General features: G+C 56.7%; 1 protein-coding gene across 7 annotated transcripts in view; it reads left to right on the forward strand.

Moving 5' to 3' along the window:
- Positions 1 to 19668, forward strand: part of ARAP1 (ArfGAP with RhoGAP domain, ankyrin repeat and PH domain 1) — a 47657-nt gene that overhangs the window by 7945 nt on the left and 20044 nt on the right. For all 7 annotated transcript variants that reach the window (XR_012518071.1, XR_012518072.1, XM_039470566.2 and 4 more), the window contains exons 2-17: positions 3812 to 3981; positions 4575 to 4642; positions 5248 to 5378; positions 5479 to 5622; positions 6314 to 6383; positions 6674 to 6794; positions 7240 to 7442; positions 7847 to 7953; positions 10414 to 10613; positions 11899 to 11984; positions 13405 to 13587; positions 14656 to 14830; positions 15940 to 16074; positions 17869 to 18004; positions 18315 to 18417; positions 19314 to 19509. Coding sequence is in view for 5 of the 7 variants with exons in the window: in XM_039470566.2 (XP_039326500.1) it covers positions 3812 to 3981; positions 4575 to 4642; positions 5248 to 5378; positions 5479 to 5622; positions 6314 to 6383; positions 6674 to 6794; positions 7240 to 7442; positions 7847 to 7953; positions 10414 to 10613; positions 11899 to 11984; positions 13405 to 13587; positions 14656 to 14830; positions 15940 to 16074; positions 17869 to 18004; positions 18315 to 18417; positions 19314 to 19509 (2228 nt within the window). In the remaining 2 variants the exon portion in view is untranslated. The remainder of the gene's footprint in view (positions 1 to 3811; positions 3982 to 4574; positions 4643 to 5247; positions 5379 to 5478; positions 5623 to 6313; positions 6384 to 6673; positions 6795 to 7239; positions 7443 to 7846; positions 7954 to 10413; positions 10614 to 11898; positions 11985 to 13404; positions 13588 to 14655; positions 14831 to 15939; positions 16075 to 17868; positions 18005 to 18314; positions 18418 to 19313; positions 19510 to 19668) is intronic.

Below are 19668 nucleotides of genomic sequence, written 5' to 3' on the forward strand. Positions count from 1 at the left end.
CCTGCCTCGGCCTCCCAAAGTGCTGGGACTACAGGCTTGAGCCACTGTGCCTGGCTGTGTTTCTGGTTTATACGATTAATTATGTGGTCACCCTCCTCTGACCCATTCTGGCTTGAGACCCTCCCATGTCCCATAACCCCCAGCATGAGGTCTGCTTGTATGTTTTTTCTGATTCTATAAAACAGATTTAGGCTGAACCAGACCCTTAGCTGCCTGGCGTGCCTAGTCTCTGGGGAATAGTGGGTGAGCAGGTGGGTTCACATGCCCCTTGGGTAGAGGAGAAAAGGCTGAAGGAGCAGGGAGCCAGGAGTGCGGGGTGAGTGGGGAGAAGCTCTGTGGGAGAATCTTGGAGGTTGTCTAGAGGAGGAGGCCCGCTGAGCTGCATTTTGATGTGGAGGTGGGCTTCTGTGGCTACGGGAGGGAGAGAGGAGAGGAGGAGGAAACCGTGAGTGAAGGCTTGGAGGTATTGCCGTTAAGGACGGGGCCCAGTGGGTGAGAAGTCAGTGAGTGACATCCCAGCTGGGCCTCAGCTGGACCTCGGGTTTGGAGCAGGGCCTTACTCTTAGTGTTGCAAGCAGTGAGAGGCTGGGACTCCAGTTATGGCAGGGACATTGCTTGGGCCCTATTCTTGGTAGGGGGTCACTGCCCCTTCCTTGGGGTTTTCCCATATGTTGTGCCTTCCTGAAAGCACTTCTCCTTTTCCTGGGCTCCGTCCTGACTCAGCAGTGCCCTGATATCCTGTGGTAAGCAGGCAAGCTGGGAGCAGCCAGGAGGCTTCCTGGAGGAGGTGGCTAGAATTGCCAGGAGGCTTCTGAGAGGAACCCCTTATATCACCTTCGTGAGACATGGCGCCTTCCCTGTGGAAGCTCTACTGGGAGAGGACCCTTTGCATCAGTTTCCCTCTCCCTTCCTGCTGTGGTCAGGGCAATGATGTGTTCCCTCTCAGATGGGTCCTGAGTTCTGGTGGCCCGTGGGAGGAGGCTGGCCTCAGAGAAGCCCTGGGACTCTGCATGGCCTCGTTTGCTCGGCTATGGTGCTGGGCTGCCAGGGCTCAATCCCCGCTGTGGCACCAAGGACAAATAACCTAGCATTTCTTTGCCTCGGTTTCCTCCTCTGTAAAGTGGAATCATGATGAGCCTTACCTTACAGAGCACCTGTAATGAGTAGATAAATGAGGAATCCATGTCAGGTGCTTAGAAAATGGCTGGGAACATACATGCGGACACACGCGCACACACAGTTAATGAATCCAGGTGTCTGTAAGTCCCTGCTGAGTGCTGGAGATACCCCAGTGAGGAAGGAGGGTGTGGAGTTTGCTTCAGGGAACCTGCTTGCTGCCCAAGATGGGCAGACCCCTCGCAGCGGATCAGGACAGTGGTGGGAAATTCACTGTGGTGCCAGAGGAGGGGCCGATACTGCCGGACCCCAAGGATGAGGATGAGCAGGTGGGCAATTTTTCTCTATGGTACCACCTTCCCCTCAGCTCTGGCCCTCAGATCTGGGAGAGCTTTGGGAGCCCAACCCCTTCAAGCTGGCTTGGCATTGGAGGGATGGCACCTGTCCCCACCTCCCTGGACTGAGGTCTGATTGGCTGTGGTCTGACAACTTAGAATTCTGCTTTCTGCTGATCCCAGGCCTGGCCTCCACGCCCCTTCCTCTTGGGCTCCGGGAGGCAGCAGTGATGGATTGATTTACTCATCAAGAAGTCTCTAAGGGAATCGCAGGTGGCCAGTTGGGCCAGCACCCCAGGTCATGCTGTTGGGCCTTCGGGCACTCCTTCGGTCACTTGGTCATTGCTTATCCCTTCCGTTGCCTTCCCTTCCTCCTGCTGCCTACCTGCCCAGCTGTTCACCCACCTGGCCCGCATACTCTTGCTACTGACTGGGCTTTGGGGGGACCAAGTCAAGTGTTGCCCCTGCCCCAAAGGGACTCAGGTCAGTGCCTACCAGGGGATCTTCATAGGTCCAGCTATGAAAGTACATTTCGACTCAAGACTCCGGTGGGCCCCCCCTTGGCTTCAGATTCCTAGAGAGGCCCGTCAGGTAGGGAGCAGCTTGCCACCAGTGCAGTGACAGGCTTTCGTCTGCCGAGGGGTCCTTGAAGTGATCCGAACCACAGCCCACACAGCTGTCCAGGGGCCGTTCTCTGTGGCCCTCCAAGTGACAGCTCAGGAGTGAAGGACTGGGTTTCACAGCGGATAGTGACTCACAGGGAGCCAGCCAGCTTTAAAAGCTCTTACCTAAGGGGCCAATAGTCTTTTAACATCCCCACAGGCGTGGCTCCAAGTCCCTACATGGGATGTGCCCAGTTTGCAAAACACCGTACTGGGCGAAGCTCAAAGCTCCGTTTTCTCTACCAGGTGTAGAATCTGCTTATAGTTTCTCTCTGTCCAGACACTGTTCCTGCGCGGGCCGTGCTGCCAGAGGCAGTGGTTGCCTGGTAACGTGGCTGACATGCTATCGTTTGCAGGTTTCCAGGGGAACAGAGCTGGAAACCTAGCTGAAGGTCAGCTCTTCTCACAGAAGAGGAAAGGGTTTGCTTAACTTTTATCTACACTTGGAGAAGAGAAAAGTGCAGTAGAAGGCGACATAGAAGAAGCCAAGTGTCCTAAGAAGCTCATAAACTTTGGAGTCAGGGTTCGGATCTTGGCACAAAGGAGACACTTTGAAAAATGTCATTTAGAATAATTTGTATGAAGCTCTTAATGGAGAGCAGCATAAAGGAGGGGTCAGGGAAGACTTTCAGAGAAGGGCAGTGTGGTTTTAGAGTTAAAGGGTTGCTTCCCACCTCCCAGGGTGAGTGGGAAGAATCAGGGGAGGTGGGAAGATTGCTTGATGCCAGGAGTTCAAAACCAGCCTGGACAATATAATGAGACCCAGTCTCTACAAAAAATTTAAAAATCATCCAGGCATGATGGTGCATACCTTGAGACCCACCTACTGGGGAGGCTGAAATCAGAGGATCACTTGAGCTCAAGAGTTTGAGGCTGTGATCACGCCACTGCCCTCCAGTCTGCCACGGAGTGAGACCCAGTCTCTTAAGAAAAAAAGGTTTAAAAAATGAGTGGATGTTCCCAGGCAGAGAACAGGGAGGAGGGTGTTATTGGTGGAGGCCACTGCAGGAGTAAAAACCTGGCATCATGACCACGCCCAGGCAGGCCCTGTCACTGCCTCCCAGCCCCTCCTTGCTTTCATGGTAGCCACACACCGTCAGGAACATTAAGGAACATTAAGGCAACAGACAAGGTCAAAAATAACCCAGGGAAAAGTTGCCCATCCACCCTGATTCTCCTCCTTGGCCCCTGCAGGACACCGGCAGAGACAGCTGGTGGGGCCAGGCCTCCAGGGCTCAGGCACCTTGTTCCAGCATGTGGTCCCTGTGCATTCTGTATGCTGGCACGTGACACCTCCTGTCTTGGTTAATCCTCCTAGCACTCTGCCAGGTCGGTGATAGAGCCCCTATTTTACAGAAGAAGAAACTGAGGCTCAGAGGGGCTAGGAGCTCACCCCAGGACACACAAAAACTAAGAAACTAAGGCAGGATTAGAATTCATGTCCTTGATGCCAAAGCCCTTCAGAAGACAGTCTGTCAGGAGCAGTGTGATCTGTGCTAGACAGAGGGGGACACTGTATGCCTGTGAGAGCCCAGGAGACCCTGAACTTGGCCTTGGAGAATCAGGGGAGGGTTCCTGTCTGTGTGAGTTTGTATAGTGCCTGAGCTTGGCTGCAGTTCAGGTGAGCTGGGTGGGGCTCAGTAGGTTTCAGTCTCAGCTCTGTTGCTTAGTGATGCCCAACTTTTGTTCTGTTCCCAGCCTGCCCTCCAAGGAAGAGGAGTCATTGCTGCCATCATTGTCATCCCCTCCCCAGCCAGAGCCTGAGGAGCCCCTGTCCTCCCTCCCCCAGGCGCCTCCCCACTCCCCATCTCCACCTCCCTGTCCCCCAGAGATACCTCCAAAGCCCGTACGCCTGTTCCCGGAGTTTGGTGAGTGCTGCAGCCAGGGGATATGGGTCTGGGGAGGGCCGGGGATCTCTGGGATCAGGCCCCTGGAGGGCATGCGAGGATCACACTCCTTTCTGTGCAGCCCTGCCACCAGCCCCCTGTGTGGCCATGGGTAGGCCACAGCTCTCTGAGCGCCATTCTCTTCATCCTCACGATGGAGACAGCACCCACCTGTCCCACCTCCTGACTGTTAAGTGTGGGGCCATGGGTGGCTTTGTCCATGGTCTGATTTCCAAGGTGTTGGGTGGTTTGCTTTTTCTGGGGTTGGCCTCATTTCTTGATTTGTGTTGCCCTTTTAGCATGTTTTGGACAGTCCTTAGCCCGACCCCTAACCTCACTGCTGGCTCAGACCTCTCTGGTGGCCCATCCACTCCTTGGCCACCCCTTAGTGCAGTCTTATGAGGCCTGAGGGTATATAAATAGCACTTTCTATCCCCTGCACCTTTTCCTGAAAGCCAGGGAGAGGTAGAGGTGGGGGTCTTGGCCTGGGGGAGGCTTTGTGAAGCCCAGTGTGGTACCCCAGGAGAGGAGGCCAGGCCCCTTGCCCTGAGTCCCCCCAAACCCTTTCTTACCAGATGACTCTGACTACGATGAGGTCCCAGAGGAGGGGCCAGGGGCCCCAGCCAGAGTGATGACCAAGAAGGTGGGACTGGGCATAGGGCTGTCTGCCTGTCAGTGTGTATGTGGGGTGCCCAGCTGCCTGTCAGACTCTGGGGACCACCAGACAGAGAGTGGCAGCCATTTCCCGGGAGGCTTCTCCTTTCCCCGCTTCACTGTCTTGCCATACAGGGGTCAGGAGTTACATGCAGCCGCAGCGCCCTGGGCCAGGGTCTGGGCTCTGGTGTGGCTCCCCCAGGCCCTGGCTGCATGGGGGTGGGCACATGGCCTCTCCCACGCTCTGCTTTGGGAGTGTGTGTCCTGTCCTGGAGTGTCCATCTCTGTTTCACTTCTTGCATTCCTCTGTCTGTCTGTCTTGCCTTTCTAGCCCTCAGTCTTTTTCTCTGTTCCTTCATCTTTCTGTTTTTGTCTGTGTCCTAGGTCCGTGTCTGCCACTGGCTCTACTGTCCCTGTGATCTGGGTCCCTGTGTGATCTCGGCTGGCAGGGGGAGGGGAATGTGAGGAAACAGAACTAAAAGTGCTGAGCTGTGTGGGTTTGGGCTGTGTGGACAGAAGGGGCGTGGCAGCCCCTGGGTGGGTGTGATCTGGGGCTTGAAGGGAAGGATGACGCTGAGTGGGTCTTGAGGGCAGGAGGAGCCCCCACCGAGCCGAATCCCACGGGCCGTGCGCGTGGCCAGTCTGCTGAGCGAAGGGGAGGAACTGTCTGGGGACGACCAAGGAGATGAGGATGAGGATGACCACGACTATGAGGGCGTTCCCAAGTGAGTGTCTGGCCACTTTCCTTCCCACGGCCCAGCCCATCCCCAGCCCGCCCCCTCCTCGCCTCCTCAGCCCGGCCCCCATCCCCTTCTCCCTCGCTAGTGGCGGATGGCACACCAGCAGCCTGAGCTTGCCCTTGCCCAGACCGGTCGCTGCGCCACACCCCATGGACGGGCCGCCTGGGGGCGCCACCCCCATCACACCAGTCATCAAGGCCGGCTGGCTGGATAAGAACCCACCTCAGGGGTGAGTGAGACCTCTTGGTTCCTGCTGTGCTCTGCATAGAGGCAAGCAGTGTCCAGGACTCCAGGACACTGGTATCACAGATCTGAAAACCAGAAGGGCCTGAGATGATTTGCACAGGTCTCCCTCCAGGCAGACTGTGACCACCGATGAGTCCCTCCAGACCCATTTTATTGCCCTGAAAATGGGGAAATAGCTGAGCATGACGGCTCATGCCTATAATCTCAGCTCTTTGGGATGCTAAGGTAGGAGGTTTGCTTGAAGCCAGGAGTTTGAGACCTCTCTGGGAAACATGGCGAGACCTTGTCTCTACAAATAAATTTAAAAATTAGCTGGGTACAGTGGCTCATGCCTGTAGTTCTAGCTACTTGGGAGACTGAGGTGGGAGAAGCACTTGAGCCCAGGTATCTGAGGCTGCAGTGAGCTAGGCCTGTACTACTGCATTCCAGCCTGTGTGGCAGAGTGAGATTCTGTCTCAAAAAAAAAAAAAAAAAAAGGGGGTGTGCTACTATGAGACTGACTTCAATCACTCTTGCTGTAGATAAAGTCCATCTTCTTGCCAGTGGCCATTTGGGATCCTTCCTCCTAGAACCTGGCTGATCCTCACACTGAGTGTGGCTTCCGAGGGCTGGGGTGGTCCTGGATCCTGTCCTCCCTTCCCCATCATTTGTCTGTTGTCCCTCTGCCTCTCCAGATCTTACATCTATCAGAAACGATGGGTGAGACTGGATGCTGATCACCTGCGATACTTTGACAGTAACAAGGTGAGGCCTGCATCAGTCCTTGACACGACCCCTACTCCAGCCTAGGCTGGACCCCAGCACTGGAGCGAGGGGGCGTCCCTTCCCAGAGCAGTCCTCATCAGAGCTTTCGTCTGACCCCTTGACCCGTGTCCTCCTGGCCAGGGCTGCCGAGGAATGTAGTCAGGGTCAGCACAGGGTCTTGTCTCTGATCAGCTGCAGGAGATAGGGCTGCAGCCTTCATTTCAGCTAAGGCTGGGGGAGCCAGCAAGGAGGTACTGGACCCCAAAATACAGCTCCTCTCTCTCCCTCAGGACGCTTACTCCAAGCGCTTTATCTCTATGGCGTGTGTCTCCCGTGTGGCTGCCATCGGGGACCAGAAGTTTGAAGTGATCACAAACAACCGGACCTTTGCCTTCCGGGCAGAGAGTGATGGTGGGGAGTGTGAGATGTTTTGTGTGCGGAAATGGGGAGAGAAGACTGGAAGTTTGGCTAGAGGAGTGGGAGGAGAAGCACGGCTCATCTGCCCTCTCACATCACATTCGGGGAGGCGTGGTCCCTTTGTGAGATGGGCGGAGGAAGGGGGCACCCCCTGTGACCAGCTCAGTGCTTGGCACGGTCACTGGGTCCTCGGAACCTCGTGATCCCATTTACAGTGGGAGCAGGCTTGAAGGGGTGAAGTCACTTGCCCAGCATCAGCGGCATAGCTGGGATTGGAGCCTGAGCTCATTCAAGTCAGAGAAGTCAAGCAAAGTGATGGGGGGGCAATCTGGGTGGGCTTTCTGGCAGAAGTGTTGCCTGAGGAGCCTAGGGCCAGGAGACCCTGAGGGTCTCCCTGCCAGGCCCACCTTGAGCTTGCTCCTCCACCGTTCTCCTGCAGTGGAGCGGAAGGAGTGGATGCAGGCCCTGCAGCAGGCCATGGCTGAGCAGCGTGCTCGGGCACGGCTGTCTAGCGCTTATCTGCTTGGAGTTCCAGGCTCAGAGCAGCCTGACCGCGCTGGTAGCCTGGAGCTGCGTGGCTTCAAGAATAAGCTGTACGTGGCCGTGGTCGGGGACAAAGTACAGCTCTACAAGAATCGAGAGGTGCTAAGGGGCCTTGGAACCTCTCCCCTGCCCACGCCCCCCTATCCTGCCCTTTCTCCCTGCCCCAGGCCCAGCTGGGGCCTGAGCCCTGCCTTTTCTGTTCCCTCTTTTCCTACACTGAGCCCAGCCCTTTGCTTGGATGCATCCTCGCTCCCCACAGTACTGACCGCTTCCCCCCGGCTCTGAGCAGTGCCCTCCAATCCCTGACCTGACTCCTGTGCCCGTGCACCTCTGCTCATTGCTGTGTGGGCCCTGAACCCATAGTCTTTTACTCTGCCCAGCTTCCATGTCCTCTCCTGGGCACCCTCCAGTCCCTGAGTTGCACCACCTTCCCTTCCTCTCCCCTCCCGAGGAATGCCCTGCCCCCAAAGCCCTGCCTACATCCCTTCCCGCCCACCCTCCAGGAGTACCAGCTGGGCATTGGCATCACCTTCATCGACATGAGCGTGGGCAACGTGAAGGAAGTGGACCGGCGCAGCTTCGACCTCACCACGCCCTACCGCATCTTCAGGTGACCCTCCCTCCCCTTGGCTCACCAGCGCCCTCACTCCTTCCTGATGTTTTCCTTTCGTGCAATGTGGGAAGCGGTCCCTTCTTGTGGGATGGGTTCCCTCTCCCTGCCCCGCCCTGCACAGCCCCTCTCCTGTTGCTCACTAACCCGCTCTGATCTCCCTCCCTTCTAAGAGGTCTCTCTCTCCCTGTGCCACTTGGTCACTGCTGTCCTTCCCTGCCTGCCGCGCTGCTCAGGGGTTGCCTGTGCTGGCCTCCTGCACCCACTGCCCCTGCGCCTGCGCCACCCCTGGAGAGTGCTCTTGTCTCTCATCAGGGGCTCCTCGGTCTCTGGGCCCCCAAGGTTCTGCCATCTCGGTTTCCTCTGACCTCAGCTGTCCTTCGGTGTCTTTCTCTGTCCTCTGCCCTCTCCCCAGGCAGCCTTGCCCACTCCTAGTCCTTCAGCTGCTACTCTGAGGCACTGAACTGTGCCTGGCTTATAATCCTGGGTCCACCAGTGACTAGCTGTGTGACCTGGGACATCACCTGTCCTGTGCGTGCCTCAGTTTCCTGAGGAAGTCTTTGTAACACTGAGTAGTAACTGCCCAATAAGTACCAGCATCACCCCGCTCCCTCCCAGCTCTCTGCTCTTAGCCCAGGTTTCTGTCTTCAGCGGGATCTTTCTGCTGAGCTCTGGCCTGCATGTCTGACAGCTATGGCCATCTCCTCCTTTCAGCCACCCGTTCCTCCTAGGGGCCTGTCTCTCCAACCAAGAGGGAAGGGCCTGTGCCTTTCCTTTCTACCCCAATGTGGCCCCATCCCTCTGCTGTCACCCTTCTGGCCTGGGCCTAGTGGGCCCTTGGCCCCACTGCCTACCTCCTTACCCTTGGGCTGCCCATGCCCGTCCATCCTCTTTATTCCAACTACTTTGACTGCCATGGGGGCCTTATTTTTCCTTCATCTTGAGACAAAGTCTCACTCTGTCACCCAGGCTGGAGTGCAGTGGCATGATCTCAGCTCACTGCAACCTCCACCTTCTGGGTTCAAGCAATTCTCCTGCCTCAGCCTCCAAAGTAGCTGGAATTACAGGTGCGTGCCACCACGCCCTGCTAGTTTTTGTATGTTTTTAGTAGAGATGGGGTTTTACCATATTGGCCACGTATGATTTGACCTGACCTCATGATTTGCCTGACCTCATAATTTGCCTATGCCAGCCTCCCGAAGTGCTGGGATTACGGGCGTGAGCCACCACACCCAGCCGAGAGCTAAGTTTTTATTGGCTCATTTCTTGCATTTGAAGTTCTCTTTGATGACATCCTTGGCCTGAGATTCTTTGCCATAGTCCTTAACTACCACACAGCTGCAGCCCTGCCTGATGGGCGTTCTCTGATTGTCAAAGAGGCCTGCCCATTTCTGGGTTTCTTGTTGCCCCAACGCTAAAGAGGTGGACTTGGTGTTCTGCACAAAGGGCCTCCCCCAGCTGGCATGAGTGGCTCATTGCACTCGGGCGCAAGCACAGGAAGGCGAGCTTGGCGCTTGGCTCTGCCTTTGGCAGCTTTGCGAATTCCACATGCGAGGCTGTGGAGGAGGAGGTCTCCAGCACCTCCGTAAAGTGGCGTTCACGGCCATCACACCTCCAGCTGCGATGCCTTCCTCGGTTGTGGCAATGGGTTGTGGGTCAAGTAGACTGAGGGTCACATGTGTGACTTGGTGGTGGCAGAGAAAGAGCCAGAGGGGTCTTTTTAAAAAAACAAAAAAACAAAAACAACTTTTTAGGGACAGTTGTCCATTTGTTGTTCAGCCAGGGTCTCCCACCCTGAAGAGCAGGGCATGCTGTGGCGGCCACAGGTGTCTGGGTATGTTGGGCCAGTGGAGTTCTTTGTGGAGTGGGGTCATGGAGCATGTCACAGTTGGGTTGGGATAGGAATGAGGATGGGAATGGTGGAAGGGTCTTTTAAAGACATCTCTGTACCCTCCCCTCCTTCCCACTGAAACCCTCTGTGGGCTCTCCATTGTCCTCAGCATGCACTACCTCTGCCTGGCGCAGGCCTGTCCCTGTCCACCTCCCAGCCTCTTCTCTGCCAGTCTGCCCTCTTGTCTGCAGGTCCTGGAATGCCCCATGTGCCATCCTGCCCCTTTGCACATGCTGTTGCCTCTGTCTAGAATGCCCTTTCATCTCTGCACCTGGCTCAGGCCTTCTGATCTGTCCAGTCTTAGCTCAGGCATCATTTTCTTCCCAGCAGCCTTCATTCTCCGGGCTGGGCAGAGCCCCCCACTGGTCTCCTCTGCCCCCATACGCTCTCAGGTTCCTGATGTCCTTGACTTTGTCCACGCCTACCTTCCCTACCAGACCTGGGATGCCTCCCTCTTCTGCCTAAGTGCTCCCAACACCTTGTCCCCCACTTCATTCTGTACCTCCTCGTGCTGCCCCCAAATCCTTCTGAGTCTAACCCCACCAACCTCCCCACTCCTTTGTCCCCAGCTTCTCTGCTGACTCGGAGCTAGAGAAGGAGCAGTGGCTGGAGGCCATGCAGGGAGCCATCGCCGAGGCCCTGTCTACCTCGGAGGTGGCTGAGCGCATCTGGGCTGCAGCCCCCAACAGATTCTGTGCTGACTGTGGGGCTGCCCAGCCTGACTGGGCCTCCATCAACCTCTGTGTTGTCATCTGCAAGCGCTGTGCAGGTATGTGCTCGGGGGTCAGGGCACCAGGCAGAGGCATGGCGGGGCTGGCCAGTTGGGATGGCAGGTGTCCTATCTGGCAGGAGGGCCTAGAGCAGAGACAGCAGTCAGAGAGCTGCTGTTGATGAGGCTTCTTCTGCACACGAGGCCTTTCCCCTGTGATTAGTGCTTGAGTCCTTACATTGCCAGGCTGGGTTCAACTTCTCCCATCATGGGTCGGGGTATGGAGGCACAGGGAGGGGAAATGGCTTGTTCAGAGTCACCTGGCAAGTAAGTGAGCCCAGATTTGAGCCCAGGCTTGTTGGGGTCCAGTGTTCCTCTCACGTCAGAGGAATAAGGTTGGCCTAGCAAGAGGAGCTGGCAGGGGCCGGGCCAGGCAGGGCTTTGCATGCAGAGGGAGGAGCTGGTATTTTGTCTCGGATGTGGTCAGATTTGTTGGTCAGAACCTGACTGGTGGGTGGAAGCTGAGTTAGAAGGGGCGAGACTGGAGACCAGTGAGGAGGCTGCCATAGGATCCAGGAGAGGGAGGAGGAGGAAGCCTGGCCTGGAGAAGCTGTGAGCATTTGAGGGCTGTTCAGGATCTATGGTGGAAAACTCACAATGACTGACTGGATGAGGAAGATGAAATGCAAGAGGGTCGAGCCCAAGGTTCATTCATCTGCTCAATCAAGGGTCCACTGTGTGCCAGACACTGCCAGATGCTGGGGATTCGGTCCTCCTGGGAGCTGACATAGTCTATGTGGCACCTGTAGGCGGCTGGATGTGGGGATCCAGGTGGAGGAGCAGGTCTGGGGAAGTGTGCTGGGGAGGTCCTCTCTGAGGAGGTGACATGCCAGCTGAGATCTAATGGCAGGAAGGAGTGGCCATGGGGACATGGGTGATGAGAGTCTGGGTAGAAAGATGATGGAGGGTAAGGAGGTATGGAGTTGTGATCTAATTCTGGGAGCCTTGGAGGGTGAAAGCAGGGATTGGGAGTCAGGGATTTGTAATTTAAAGAGATCACCTCTGGCAGGGCTGTGCTAGTATGGCCTGTAAGAGGCCAAGCATGGTTCCAGGGAGCCAGGTGCAGGAGGCTGGTACAGGAGCCCAGGTGAGGATTACAGGGCTCAGTCCGGCCCTGCGGGGAGCAAGAGTGCCCAGCTGAATTCCAGAGCTGCCAGCAGGCCCACCCACTAGGGCCTGCCTGTGGCCTCTCATCCCTGTCTGTCCCAGTGGACAGTGGGGCTGGGTGAGTGCTCCTGTGAAGGGGAGGGCCGAGGTGATTCCAGGTCTGGCCGTGTGTCTACAGGAGAGCACCGTGGCCTGGGTGCTGGCATCTCCAAGGTGCGGAGTCTGAAGATGGACAGGAAGGTGTGGACAGAAACACTTATCCAGGTGGGGACGCCCCTGCTTGCCACCCATACTTGGGGTCTGCCCCATTCAACAGCTGCCGGGTTTCCCAGCCCCTTCTCTGTCTCACTGACCACGGCACCTTGGAGCTGGAAGAGACCCTTTGTGATAATCTAGTGGGCGGGGATTTGGGAAAAGCAATTTTTGGCAAAGTCAGCAAACTAGCCAGTGAACTAAGAATGTTTTTATATTTTTAAAGTGTTGTATTTAAAAAAAAAAAGAAAGAAAATGAAGCAGAGACTGCATGTGTTTAAAAAGCCTAAAATATTTACTATTTGGCCCTTGAGAAAAAGAATTTGCTGACCCCTGATTTAATTTAACTTTCATCCATTGAAAAGTCCTGGGCAGGGCTGTAATCTGCCTGAGATTACCCAGTAAATGCATGTTGACCACCACCCCTGCCTCTTTCCATCCCACTTCCTGGCTGACCCAGGGACATCTCCCTTACCTTGCACACCCCCTCAGAGGTTCTCAGCCTTTATTTCATCTGAACTCACGTGCACCAGTGGGTATATGTGTGTGTGCTGTGCGTGCACACATGTGAACATTTATGCCCCTGTACTGGAAACTCCCAAGTACCCATATGTGGTAGATACAGGGGAGAACCTGCAATGGGAGACTAGACCCAGGCTGCAGACTCCAGGGCACTTGGGGTGGCACACCCTTTTCCCACCTCCCCATGGTGTGTTTGGCACATAAGTACTAAGGACTTTGTATATGTTAATTAGCTGACTTTCAAAACAAGCCAGGAGTTAGGATTAGGTTAAGCAGTTTACAGACTTCGAAGCCCAGGGGAGAGAAGGTAACTTGCTGGAAAACACAGTAGTGGCAGGGACTGTTCTGCTTTGTTCTGTGCTGTGACCCCAGCACCCCACACAGGATCTGACAAAGAGTCATGGTGGGGGGCCCGATGGCTGTGGAATGAGGAGCCAGATGAAGGAAGGAACTGATTCCCTGAATGCTGGATCCCCGCACTCACCCAGGATCCGCCCCCATCCTTCTTGCCCAGAGAGGAATGTCAGGGACAGGAGAGGTTTCGGAAATCCCTGCCCACTCCATTGGCTGACAGGTTAGGCACCCCCAGTTATCATAGCCTCAGAAATGCAGAGCCCCAGATGTGGAACTGGATGGGGCAGCAGCAAGGCCCCTGGGACCAGGTGCAGGACCTGAGGTGTCCACCTGTCAGGCTGCCGACCTCCTGGGACCTAGGCTCAGAGCCCAGTGCTGGTGGCGGGAGCATCCTCAGCCAATAGCAGGCCAGGCCATCCTCACCTCCCCTGTTGGTAAAGTGGGCAGATGGCCTGGCTCACCCAGCCCCATCCCTAACAACCTCAGAAACCAAATTTCTGCCTGGCACAGCCCCTGGCTGTCAGCTGCCCCACTGACCTCTTGCCCACCCCCACAGCTCTTCTTACAGCTGGGCAATGGTGCTGGAAACCGCTTCTGGGCAGCCAACGTGCCCCCCAGTGAGGCCCTACAGCCCAGCAGCAGCCCCAGCACCCGGCGGCGCCACCTGGAGGCCAAGTACCGTGAGGGCAAGTACCGCCGCTACCACCCACTCTTTGGCAACCAGGAGGAGCTGGACAAGGTCAGGGTACTGCAGCTCTGGGGCCCCTTGGGACCACCTACTGTCTTTCTGCTGCCCTGTTCCTCTTGCTGTCTTAACCCATCTCATCTACCAGCTCAGGGAGCTGCTTTGGCATATGGGGAAACAGAGGTTTGGAGGGCAGGGGGCCCCTGGCTAAGCCATATGAAAAGTTCTGGCCATGCAAGGAGGAGCTAGGCCTGACCCTTGGGCCAAGGCTACGTCCCCAGCATCTGTCTGTCTCCTTCCCGATTCCTCAGTCTCCCGCACCCCGTCCTGTTGCTTCTGAATCCTGCCAAAAGGAGTGAACTTGATGGGGATGCTATTTCCTGTCAGGCTCATGAAAAACAGCTGGGCTCCTCTGACCCACCCCCATCCACACCCCACTCAAGATGAGGCTCCGTATGGGCCCCAGGCCCCGACAGGCTGGGAGCCAAGCCTTAGGCCCTGATCTGGCTGGGCCTGAGTGGGAGGCAGCCAGCTCCAAAGCAGGGGTATGCCATTTGTGACCTCTGGTTGGCCTTCAGCCCCTCCCCCAAGCTGCCCTTCCCAGGCAGACTCAGTCCAGCTAGAAGCCTGGTGGGAGCCAGGCCTCCACCTCCCAGGGACCCAGGCGTCCTGCTCCCAGCCCAACCCAGTCTAGCCTGCAAGCCAGGAGGGCGGCAACTTCCATTGGTTGGGAGGGCTGGGCAGGCGGTGAGGAATTCAAATGTGGGAGGAATTAGCTACAAAGCACCCCCCTGCTCCTCCACAAGGCAGAGGGAGCTTGAGATCCTCTAGAGGCTCCGTGGCTGACTGGGCAGCTGTGTCCAGGCTGCTAGCAGGGGTGAGGCCCTGGGCAGCTGGGACCCCCTGGCCTCTGCTAGGCAGCTCCTGCTCGCCCCTCCTCCCCTTGGCCTCTCTCTTCCCTCTCTCCTTCTCTCTTTTTTCCTTCCTGTTCTCTTTTTCAGTCTGAGGATGGACTGCGCCAGGCCTGGGTGACTCCTTTGCTTTCTTTCCTCTCCTCCCTGACACCCAATTTCCCTGTGGGCACCCCACTCCTTGGGCTGACCCTCCCCTGCCTCTTCCTAGGCCTTGTGTGCTGCAGTCACCACCACAGACCTGGCTGAGACCCAGGCACTCCTGGGCTGTGGGGCTGGGATCAGCTGCTTCTCAGGGGACCCTGAGGCCCCCACGCCCCTGGCTCTTGCAGAACAGGCGGGGCAGACGCTGCAGATGGAATTCCTTCGGAACAACCGGACCACAGGTGAGTGTGGCAGAGGATGGGGTCCACCAGGCTGTGGGTGTCCGGTGGGGTTTGATTTGCATGCAGCTTTCAGGGTGTGATTGCAGCTCCTCAAGGGCCCATGGTACAATCGTGTGTGAGCTGGGATGTGCTTCGGTTTGCATGTTAGTGTGTATTTGTGCTTCGTATGCACGTTCCTCCGTGTCTCTGTTTCTGTGACTGTTGATGACTTTCCTGACTTGCAGTGTGGGCATCTCAGGATGGCTGGTGGCTGTGCTGGTGCTTGTGTACCTCTGAGCTGCGCTGGATCTGTGTTTCTGGGGATGTTGAGGCCTTTGGAGAGCATGTGCATGTGCAGAGTGTGTCTGTGTTGCTGCCTGTGGAGTGTTGCGTTAAATTTCTCCATGTGTGGGTCACCTACCGTGACAGCCCTGTCTGCTGCTCTGCCTGGGTGGAGCTCAATCCTAGATCTGGTTTGGGACCACTGGCTCCCTCTTGGGGTGAGTGAGGAGGGAGCAGTGGGCTGAACAGTGCAGTTTGTGGCCCAGGCCTGGCCTCCGGGGCCGTATCCCAGGACTAAGGGTGGAGCTCAGCGGCTGGGGCTCTGGGCTTAGGGCCATGGGTGGGCGGGGCACACTGGGCTGAAGAGGTGTCCAGGGAGACACAGGAGACCACCCAGCTGGCTTGAGCTTGGGGGCAGAACCTCCCTGGCTGACTTGGGGAGCAGGCCTATAGTCAGGCCACCGCCTTGAGCTTCCTGCCGTCTGGGACAAACCTCTTTCCAGGGATTATTACTAAGTTTGCCCAATGCCCCCCTGATGCCAGTGTGCCTGGCCTATGCCTCTAACCTGGAGAGTGGGGTGGGCTGGAAGTCAGGGAGGCTTCCTGGAAGTGGGGGAAGGCGCTGGAGCTGGGCCTTGGGAACAGAGTGAATTTCCACAAGTAGGGAGAGGTAGAGAAACAGCCTGGGCAAGACTCTGGAGATAGCAGGGGGAGCTTGAGGCTGCCAGTTAGGGAGCTGGGGTTGGTGATTTGAAAGTGAGCCTGGATGCCCAGCCCAGGTGGGAGTGAGGTGGGGACAGCCCCTTGGTTGTCCAGCATGACCTGCCATCCTTTCTCTGCCTCCAAAGAGGTGCCTCGGCTGGACTTGATGAAGCCCCTGGAAAAGCACTACTCAGTTGTCCTGCCGACCGTGAGCCACAGTGGCTTCCTCTACAAGACGGCCTCTGCCGGCAAGCTGCTGCAGGACCGCCGGGCCCGGGAAGGTGGGTGCCGCCCCAGCAAACCCAGACCCTGCGCTGGCCCATGGCATCTGTGCGTGGAAACTGTAGGGCCAGGGAAGCCAGCAATGTCCTGACTGGTGGACCTGTGAAGCAGCCAAGTGGACTCTGGCAGAGTCACCTGAGAGGGCTTCCTGCATATAGTCTGTGGTAGACAGTAGGTGCTTCATAAAGGATTCTGGTGGGAGTAGGGGTGGGGCATGGCACTGCAGAGCAGGTCACTGCCAGAGTTTCTTTGGACTAAAAGAATCTTTATTGAACCCCTACTGGGTATGGGCTCTGCTGAGCATCTGGTAGTTAGAGCCTGCGGCTGTAGGGAGTTGAGGACTGAACGGAAAGCCCTATCCCTCTCTGATCTCAGCCTGCCGTTCACTCCCCAACTCAGAAGAAAATCCATCACTTCCGTGACCTCTCTGAACCACCCCCCGAATCACTCTGCCCCAGCTCTGCTGGTCTCCTCACTGTTGCTCAGACATGCCATGTCACCCACAGAATCTTTGCTCTTCCCTATGGCTGAAATGCTTTCCTCCAGATATCTGCACAGCCAGTCCGTCACTTCCGTCAGGCCTCTGTTTCTGCATCACTACTGCAGAGATATTATCCCCAACTACTTTATGCAAAATAGCACCCCCATCTCTCCCTTTACCCTACATTTTCTTCACACCACTTACCTGGTATTCATTTGCCCATGAATGTATATATCTATAGATTCTCTTCTTTTTGACCACCACTGCCTGTAGCCCCCAGTGCCTAGAACAGTGGCTAGCACACAGCGGGCATTCTGCAGAATGAAGGGTGACTCAGGCAGAGCTGGTGCTCCTGGAGGGAGCCCATTTGTGGGGACAGGCCTGGGGACACATTGCCTCAAAGGGCAAATGTCAGGCCCTCGTAGATGGGATGAGAGGCACAGGCTGCCGTGGGAGCATTGTGAGATAGGTCATTGCTGACAACATCCCTCAGCACCTCCTGCATGCTCTCCTCTGGGGATGAAGCTCTCCAACTCCCAAAGAGGTTCTTTGGAACTCCATGCTGTTCACAACCTCATTGCTCCAGGTCTGTCCTCTGTGCCTGATAATGTCATTTATGTAACTGCCTGAGTCATCCTTTTTACCCTGGATGCCAGGAAGCTCTGAGCCACCGTAAAGCTCAGTGCTGTGAACTGTACAAGCCTGTATGGCCATGACGTTCTATTCTTTCCATTCCCTTTCCTGGTCCAGATTCCCATTTCTGCTTCTTTTATGGGACCTTGTCGGTCTCTCAGAGCCATTGTAGGAGGAGGCAGAGTAGAGAGTGATGGGTGCTTCTGGAAAAGGATGTTGGGGCATAGAAGGCTTCTGTGACATTTAGGTGGTGGGTGGAGGGGACAGGGTTTGCAAAAGCTGGGAGTGCTGGGTGGGGATGTGTGTGTTCAGCAGTGACAGAGAGGCAGCTGGAGAGATTGACAGGGGTACACCTGGCAGGGCCTTGACTGGCAGGCTGAGGGGCATGGAGTCTGTCCTGAGGACCATGGAATGGTTTTGGTTAGAGGAAGGATGGAGTCTGATTTTAGCTAGATCACTCTGGGATTTTGGAAGTGGCTGCTGCAGAGACCTCGGGGAGAGGATGACTTGTGGGCTGGCTGGCATGGTGGGGATGCAGAGAGGTGGATGGGTTTGGGGAAACTTGAGAGAATGGAGAGCACATGCATCAGATGGGAGCGGGAGCCCTGGGAGGATACAAAGGTGCTTTTCAGGTGGTGGTGGGGCTCCCTGATGGCTCCCCTGCCCAAATTCTCCCCAGAGTTCAGCCGGCGCTGGTGTGTCCTTAGTGACGGAGTCCTGAGCTACTATGAGAATGAGCGGGCAGTGACCCCCAATGGAGAGATTCGGGCCAGCGAGATTGTGTGCCTGGCAGTGCCCCCTCCCGACACCCACGGGTGAGCACTCCTGGGCAAATCACAGACTGTGGTTGCTACAGGGTACAATCCCCCACTAGGGAGACAGGGAAATAGGCTTAGAGAAGGGGAGAACCTCCCCAGGGTCACACAGCAAACTGAGTCTGCACAAGGCCAACCCCAGTCTCTTGAGGCTCCAGCCCAAGACTTTTCCACCACCCCTTATGGGGCCAGGGTAAGGACAAGCACCGTGGCAGTGTGGAGGGGGCAGAGGATGGCGGTTGATAGTGGGGGCTGAGGGTGGGCTGGTGCTGGATGGGGTGGGCCTGAGTTCTGGCCTGTGTATTTGCAGCTTTGAGCACACCTTTGAGGTGTACACAGAGGGAGAACGGCTGTACCTGTTTGGTCTGGAGAGTGCGGAGCAGGCTCATGAGTGGGTCAAGTGCATTGCTAAGGTGGGTCTGGGGTAGCAGGGTGGGTGTAAAGGTGGGTGACGGGAAGGTGGGGCCTCCTGGCCAATCCCATGTATCCCAGATCCCCTGTTCAGAGAGCAGAAGCTAGATGGAGGACAGCAGACATGGGGCAGGCCTGTCCCACCAAGGGCCTAGTGTAATCTGCAGCCTGGGTTGGTCGGACCTGTCTTAGGTCTGCAGAAGAAGGGCTGTGGGCCTTGAACTTCATAGGTGCTCAGTAAGTGTTTAACAGTGAGTGACAGAGCCATCTTAGGATGGACAGTGCCACTTCCAGGGCAGTGTGCTCCTTGTTCCTGGAGGTGAGCAAGCAGAGGCTGGAGGGAAGAGGCAGGGAGGCCACAGGGGAGAGCTCTGCTGCCGTAACTATAGTCAGGTGCCTGTGGGGTCCCCTGTGCTGTGACAGCCTCTGACTTTTTATCATTCACTTGTCCATTGATCAGTTGTCTTGTGAGCCTCCTGAGAGTCAGCCCTCGGAGACCTGGGGACCCAGATGAACCAGGCTTAGTCCTAGCTCTTCAGTAGCTCCCACATGGGTCAGGGAGACAGCGCCCATACAGGTGGGGTTCAGGTGGCAGCAACAGTGTAACCAGTGCCACAACAGAGGGCAAGAATGCTTTGGTGCTGTGGGGGCCCAGAGAAGAGTTCTCCTGAAGGTGTCTGGGAAGCCTTTCCAGAGGAGGGCACATCTGAATGGGTATGAAGTGGGGCATGGTACCCAAGTTCTATCACTGGGCTGGGTTCTGCCCTGGGGAAGAGAAGAGAAGGCAGCTGGGTGGGAAGAGAGCACCTGCTTGCAAGCCACGGAGCTGGGGCATCGGGGCGGCAGTGTCATTGGCTTATGCTATCCCTCCCTCCCCCGCCCGATGCCTTCCTGCCAGGCATTTGTGCCTCCCTTGGCCGAGGATCTGCTGGCCCGTGATTTTGAGCGGCTTGGACGCCTACCCTACAAAGCTGGCCTGAGCCTACAGCGGGCCCAGGAGGGCTGGTTCTCTCTCAGTGGCTCAGAGCTCCGAGCCGTCTTCCCTGACGGGCCCTGTGAAGAGCCGCTGCAACTACGGAAACTGCAGGAGCTTTGTGCGTGGACCAGACCTGGGCCCCCTGCCTCCAAGGCACCCTTTCCTGGGCTCCCAGGCCCCCAGCCCTTGCCTGGAAGTCTGAGCTCTGCCTGGCCTTGGCCAGAGCCGCCAGCCTGCCCTTTCATTTCCTCTACCCTTGGGGTACATACATCTCAGC

The sequence above is a fragment of the Saimiri boliviensis genome, chromosome 6 (assembly GCF_048565385.1).
Source record: "Saimiri boliviensis isolate mSaiBol1 chromosome 6, mSaiBol1.pri, whole genome shotgun sequence".
NCBI classification, from domain to species: Eukaryota; Metazoa; Chordata; class Mammalia; order Primates; family Cebidae; genus Saimiri; species Saimiri boliviensis.